This window comes from Rhinolophus hipposideros, assembly GCF_964194185.1.
Source record: "Rhinolophus hipposideros genome assembly, chromosome: 5".
Classification (NCBI taxonomy): domain Eukaryota; kingdom Metazoa; phylum Chordata; class Mammalia; order Chiroptera; family Rhinolophidae; genus Rhinolophus; species Rhinolophus hipposideros.
The window spans coordinates 46292115-46299619 of NC_138051.1; the positions used below are offsets into that span (position 1 = coordinate 46292115).

The following is a 7505-nucleotide window of genomic DNA, read 5'->3' on the forward strand; positions in this document are numbered from 1 at the left end:
TTGATATCTCCTTTTATGCAATAATCTTAGGCTTCTGGGAATATTCTCAGAATATTCTCAAGCACTTCCTTGACCTAATTATGATGAAAAATGCTTTTCATTACTATACCCTCTCTTCAAGATCTGCTGGAACAGTCAGGTCTTTAGACATAACTGAATCCTGGGGAAGAATTTTACAGAAGTGCAACTGGTCTTTTTGTTGTTGTTGTTTTGTTTTCCTTTTTGGTGGTGGTGGTGGTGAAGGGAGAGCTTTACCCTTGGTGGGAAAGGCGAAATTTTAGAATGAAACTGGCCCTTGCGGTTGACCCACCCAGGACTGATGAGAACTTTCACTCTTAGGAGAACAGACAATGTATATTTTAGTTCTGTTTCAGTATCTATGAGAGTGAGAGTGTGTTGCAGTAATCTATTTGAAAGAATGTTCCTTGAATTTCCCAATTCAAAAGACTCCATAGAGCTCAATGAAACACAAATAGGAGCACCAAAGGACGCTTGCTATGTCAACGCAAAAGGCAGGGCTTTGCTACGGATTACGGGATTACGTTCACCTTTTAGGTACAGAGGGTGGGATGGAAAGAAGGGATTCTGGAACAGATATCCCAGAATAATCCCAAAGTAGAACACTTCACACAGGTTACCGAGCTTCCCTTTACAGGTACACGGGCAGAGAAGGCATTTGGTCCTTGACATAACGTTTACTTGGGAAATTAGGACAATGATGTCCAAGCTTACAGGAATCCAGGTGACCCTGAGCACAGAAGCAGCCTAGGACTGCGGCACAGAAAATACGCTAGCCGATATGTTGCCCCTCCTCCTTCCATTCCCGGGGGATTGGAGTGGAGTTGGAGTCACTGACGCCATCCCTTCCCGCCTCTGGTTCGCAGGGAGCATGCGCTTCCTTCCTCATTTCCTCTTAAGGAGGGAGCGTGAGTAAGGCTACGCCCTAGCCTCCCCGCGGCCGGCTCCGCGTCCCAGGAACTTCAGCACCCACGGGGCGGACAGCGCTCTCCTCCACCTGAAGACCTGCCTCCCGAGAGCCTTGAGCCTTTCTAATCCCATTACTCTAGAGCCGCGCCTAGCTCCACCGGCAGCTGGGTCCCCGCACCCACTCTCCAGCTCTTCCTGTTTTTGCTCCTCTCTTTCATTCATAACAAAAGCCACAGCTCCCGGAGCCAGAGCCAGCCTGTTTCTGAAGCCAAGAGTGGAAGAATGGGGTTCCTTTGGACCGGCACTTGGATTCTAGTGTTGGTGCTTCACAGCAGTTCAATTCAAGCTTTCCCCAAACCGGGAGGCAGCCAAGGTACGTGGACACTTTCCTTCCAGCCCTCCTTTTATTTCGCCGCAAAAAGGTAAAGCTTGGCATAATCCATGAGCTGTAAATCACCTTGCCTGATTTTCTAATCAGATCATATCCATGTCCATTCTCGAACAGAGAAATCAGTTCGAATTTAGAGACAGATTCCCGCCCCCCTGACTTGTAACATGATAGAGCGATAACCTAGGTTGTTTTGAAAGATCTTATTTTGAAATTAGGAGGGGGTGGCTTTTCCGCCTAATAAAGAGGTTTGGCTGTGTGGTTTGTTTTTTCTTGTTGTCTTAAAATCTTTCTAAAATACTCTATTCATAAAATGTGCAGTATGTGACAAAAGAGTTTTTAATGTGCTAATACTAATCCAAATTATACTCTGTCTAGGTGAAAACAGCTGATAGACCAAGTGTTAGAGCTATGTATTAGATTTGTAGTCAGGAAAAAAAAAGTGTAATTCTATTAACTCAGGAAATACAGCAAGATAATAAGCAAGCCAAGATTATAATCATTATTATGTATACTCTTTGTGTGTGTGTGTATATATATATATATATATATATATATATATATATATATACACATATATGTATTTGTTTCACACTCATCCAACAATATTTCTCCTAATAATTGTTTTTCTTTTATGAAGATTTTATTTAATAAGAGATATATTGTGTCTTTCCAATGTACAATTAAATTTATACATGTGTTTTTATTCTAGACAAACCCCTACATAATAGAGAATTAAGTGCAGAAAGACCTCTGAATGAACAGGTGGGTCAAAAATAAAACTATAAATGCTATTTTATTTTAGTTATTATAACTTAATATAATTATGCTATGACATTTTAGCCATTTTGAATTCACAAACTTTAGGAGATTAATAATAAATTGACAGAAATTAGAATGGGAAATATGATTTTGGTAATATCTATGTCTTGACAGTTATATAGAAAGTTCTGTATAATACATAGAGCTGACTGCATAATAACCCAGTAAGCTCCACATTACATCCATTCTATTTGAAGATTACTTAATTTATCAGAGATTTACCTTTCATCAATATGACAGGAGACAGGAATTAATATTTACAGATCATCTGCCCTTTATTTTATCTCATTTAATCCTTATGACATGCTTTGAGATAGAAATTATTATCTACATTTTACAAGCAAGAAAACTAAATCCCATGGAGATTAAATCATTTAGCTGTCATATTTGGTAAGTGGTGGAGCAACTATTTAAAACCAGATATATTTCCTATTTGTTTCACAGATTGCTGAAGCAGAAGCAGACAGGATTAAAAAACCATATCCTCCAGGTAAAAAGAAACTATACTGATGTTAATTTAAATAATGTGCGTTATGAGAATCTTAACTAAAATAGATGTTGTGGGGTTTGGGGGCCTTTCTTCCAGAAAACAAGCCAGGTAAAAGCAATCATTCCTTTGTTGATAACTTGAAACTGCTAAAGGCAATAACAGAGAAGGAAAAAATTGAGAAAGAAAGGCAATCCATAAGAAGCTCCCCATATGATAATAAATTGAATGTGGAAGATGTTGATTCAACCAAGAATCGAAGACTGATTGATGATTATGATTCCACTAAGAGTGGACTGGATCATAAATTTCAAGGTAAATGAGGAAAAAGAACTTTTGCTACCTATTTTTTCTAATTTGGAGTTTCCCATTATGGGTTAGAAGAAAGTCCTATATTTAAAAAAATATCTCTTGTACACTCATAATCCTTTACTAGTCAGGTCCAAAATGAATATAAAGTCCAAATTTATTGATAATATGCAAAGCCCCAGCTCCCCAGAAGTCCAGATTTTATTTTCTCTTTAAAGTTTCCTTTACTGATGCTTTGGAAAAAATATTTTTGATTTACTGTCTATATTTTATGTTACTGAATTCATTTTAACATTCCAATTTATTTTACAAGATCTTATTTTGACAAACAAAAATCATAATTCTCAAATAATTAAATCAAATTAAATCAAATAATTAAATCAAAATACCCTCTTCTCAAAGGTGAAATATCTATTATTCCCTTTCCAGTGTTCTCTTTCTAGCTATAGCCTTTCCCCCTAGGTCATTCTAACCTTTTCAGAGTTTCAGTTACCATCGATATCCTGATGTCTCATATCACTAATACAGACTTTTCTGAGCTATAGACAGATTTTATATACATATATAAATATATATTTAGTGATATATATAGTGCCAAAAAATGTATACACATTTTAAGAAAGGAAAACTGTATTAAAATCATAATACTCAATATATACTGATAACAAAAGACGAATACAAGTCATATTTGACTTCTGCAATTACAAGAGATGCTCAGAGTGGTCACCATCAGCGTCCAGACACTTCTGATTACGGCAAACTACTGCTTGAGCAACATTGACCAAAATGTCCACTTGTGTACAAATTTTTTGGCACCCCCAGTATATATATTCTGTCTACTTACTTGACATCTTGTCTTGGAAGTCTCAGAAGCACCTCAAACGTAACACGTCCAAGATTAATCTCTGTACACCTTACAATTTAGCTTCGTGGTGTGTTCCTTCTCTAGGAAAGGCACTACCACTCACCCAATTTTTCAAGACAGAGATCTAGGAATTACACTATTTCTCTCTTTTCTTACCTCTCAAATTCTATTCCTCCAGTCACATCAATTTTCTCTCCTGTATCGCTCAATTTTTTTCTCTATCTCTAATCACCACCATCTTTTTCCAAGCTCCAATCATGTCTCACTTGAACACAGCAAAATCTTCTAATAGATCTTCCAGCATCCACTCTGCCCCTCTCCAACTCATTCTTCATGTAGCAGCCAGAGTGATCTTACCAACATGCAAATATGAGCATGTCACTCTTTTGCATAAAACCCATTAATGGATTCCCATTTCTCTTTGGATAAAAACCAAAATCTTTAACATGGCTTCCACAGTCCTGCATGGACTGGTTCTTATCTGCTTTTCTAGGTTTATCCAGCATACATGAGCTAATGGAAACGTTGTTCTCTTCCTTCATGGCATTTAATGCAGTTTGTAATTTTACATTTCTAAGTGTGATGACTTATGATTTATCTCTTTCTCCTAAACTAACCTGAAAACCTCACGAGAACAGAGACATTATAGCCCGTGTCTGGATGCTCATGAATTCATTGCAAGAGTTGATAAATGAATGAATGAACAAATCAAAGAATACACGAGTGAATAAATAAACTATTGTACCTAGGCATTGAGGAAGAGAGCATGTTTTCCATTCTGAGGACCAGTGCTTAGAAGTGACTACAGATTTTCTTATATGTCCTTATTCTGCCATGGCCACAAGAGAATGATGCTGATTCTCTCTGCAAGAAAATAACTACCAATTAAATTTGACTTTTATAGGATATTATAGCCTGAGGAGATTTCAGAAGTGTGTTGTGCATGTAATAGGGTAGGGGAGATGCTTTATATTTTGACACATTTCGTATTACATCTCCTACTCAGGGAATTTGTTTTTTTATTCTTGAATTTGACTTTTTAACCTAAATTATTTGGATTAGAAATAGACACTGGGCATAGCTGCACACAAAACGGATTCAACCACTTTGACTGAACTGACCTTTTGATTTAATAAAATAAAAAAAACAGTCTAATATCTGTTTGACTGAATGTTTTGGTCAAACTAGTTGTACATACAGGCAGAGGCACATGTCTATTTGTGATCTGACCACTAACTTGAGCAACTGATTTTAAATTATTCAACATTTTGTTACCATCCCAAATGGGTTCTGAACTACCAAGTGCTAGTCCTGATGGCTCTAGGTTGTCCCTAGGAGTCATTTTAAGTCTACTTGTGATTGTAGAGAAGATTCTTAGAGATAAATGATTTATGGATGAATTTCTGGTCTCCTCTCATACCCTGGAAATCCTGGAACCAGAGTATTGGGTACCATCAAGGTGACTAGAGCTCAGAGGCATGCAGACACATCCCAGACGGGAGGACAAGGGAACCTAACTTCCACAGGGTGCTTTCCCACGCCTTTAGTAAACCTCCAAATAGGCTTGTGCTATAGAGCCCATTGATTCTCCTTCAGTGTTTTCTGCAGCATGCGTGATTCAGGATTTTTTGAATTTTCTTTTATGAAGTAGTGCTTTCAGGCTCCTGTGTGCATTCACCAAACAAATATTCATTGAGCAATTACTATATGTCAGACTACGAACTAGACAATAAGCTCTGTGCAATTAGTGACCATGGCTACACTATTCATCACTCTCCAGTTCTGGCCCATATTAAGATTTTAATTAAAATGTATTCAACAAATGAATATCAAGTGTCATGTTAAATGCTAGAGATTCAAAACATAACTGGAAAAAACATAACCAAGCAGAACATGTCCTTTTTACATTTACTTAGAATGTTGTAGCTGCTTAAAAAAGGTTATAAATGTTGAATTCATGTTTGGCTTCCCCGTAATTATCTGTACAGGAGGGTGAAATACCTTCCTGAGTATTAGATAAATCATTCTGACTAATTCTGTCCATATTAGAGGAGCCAGGGGAAATCAGTGGGAGGTAAGGAGCAATGCCCAAGTGCTTGATTATTAACCCCATCTAGCAAAGCTCTGCTGGGAAGGCCTATGTCAAGACAGAAGAGCAGTGCAGCGGAGGAAAAAGGCTACTCCTTCAGAGTGTTGCTAGCGTTCTCCTTGTTGGGAAGTACATGAGCTGAAAAGCAGTCATCTCATTTACTTCCTTTCCCACATATCCCTTGGGATCTGAAAAAGGCAACTATTGGTTGCCTGCGGAAGCTACCAATACTCTTCCCTTTTCAGAGCCTAAGGGATAAGTGAGAAGGGAAATAAATTTTTCCACCTCTGCATAGAGCCGGCCCGTTTCTGCTCCATCTATTCCCTAGAGTATGACTTGCAACCCACAAATAGAAAAATCAGACCTAAATGATAGTGAGTTTCTGCTCCTGAAGAAAAAAAACACAGATGATGGACTCAATTTTCAGCCAGTGGGGAAACTGATTTTATGGGATTTTTCTTAGGGCTTTTGTGTTCATTGGTCACTCTGGTTCAAAGGGCTCACGATTAATGGGTTGGCCAGCAGCTCGGCAACAATATACTGTCAGAAACTTTCCAGCCCTTTGTGCATAACCACCCCACTCATTTTTCTTAGCTTCTTTCCAAACAAGAAGATAATCTGCCTGAGGCTGCATATACTTCCATCTTCATAGAGTCTAAGAGACAGACCATGGTAGAAATTCCTTGTTTGAATCCCCTGAAGCCATGAAAGAAAAGTGTAAACTCAAAATAGAAATACTAGGTTCTTCTTTCTTTAAGTGAATATGATCAGAATTGTTGGGGCAGAATTTGGCCAGGGATTCAATGTCTATTACCCCTAGAAGATAATTGCAGTTCCTTTATTTCAGGTACAAATGCACTGTCTGTTATGACAATACATTAATTTTCATATAATACTTTGTAATTTAAAAGGTGCTTTTAAACCTTATTATCTTCCTTTACAGTAGAAGATATAGAAACGTAGATAACAAGACGTATCACGGGCTAAAATTCTGATCTTTTCAACTTGCCTAGATATGACAAGGGGAGTTCAGTGCCTTGTAAACTAGCACATATAAGTATACTGTTCCATGTGGTATAGATTGGAAAAGACCAATTGACTCCTGGGAGTTGTCCGTGGAGGAGGTGCAATGCTTCCTTGCCCCTGGCCCTACTGCATCCTCCCTTTCCCTCAGGATGGGCCCTTGCTTTAGTCTGAAGTAGTGCGGCCAAATGTGTGCCCAGGGAATGCCAAGGATACATATTTGCAATCTTCTCTGCAGAGATTCACATAGATTTCCAAATGTGCAAATCTGTTGTCACATTTTAAAAGTTTAAGTTCCAGGCACATAAAATAAGTTCCCTGTTCTCTGGAAAAAGAGGCTTGTCACATTAAGCTGCATTATATAAAGGCACTCTGACACATGTTCACTTAGAAGTAAACATTTATTCCAGGTAAGTCATAAAATCTTCAGTACACACTTTCTGATTCTGGGTGTAAGGCAGATTCCTCCACCCTCAGCCCAAGAATTTGTCTACCAAGTGAGTACATGTGTGAATACTACTAATCTACTCCTTGCATGGAAGTGGAATATCAAATTATATAATATACAGAAGGGTGCTTTGGATAATATGGAATA

General features: G+C 38.0%; 1 protein-coding gene across 3 annotated transcripts in view; it reads left to right on the forward strand.

Moving 5' to 3' along the window:
* Window positions 1-907: 907 nt before the first annotated feature.
* Window positions 908-7505, forward strand: part of SCG3 (secretogranin III) — a 34255-nt gene continuing 27657 nt past the window's right edge. The window contains exons 1-4 of one of the 3 annotated variants that reach the window (XM_081048471.1): window positions 908-1300; window positions 2028-2080; window positions 2582-2627; window positions 2724-2939. In XM_081048471.1, the coding sequence (XP_080904597.1) occupies window positions 1210-1300; window positions 2028-2080; window positions 2582-2627; window positions 2724-2939 (406 nt within the window). In that variant the 5' untranslated portion in view covers window positions 908-1209. The remainder of the gene's footprint in view (window positions 1301-2027; window positions 2081-2581; window positions 2628-2723; window positions 2940-7505) is intronic. The other 2 variants (XM_081048472.1, XM_081048473.1) reach the window with 2 other exon arrangements.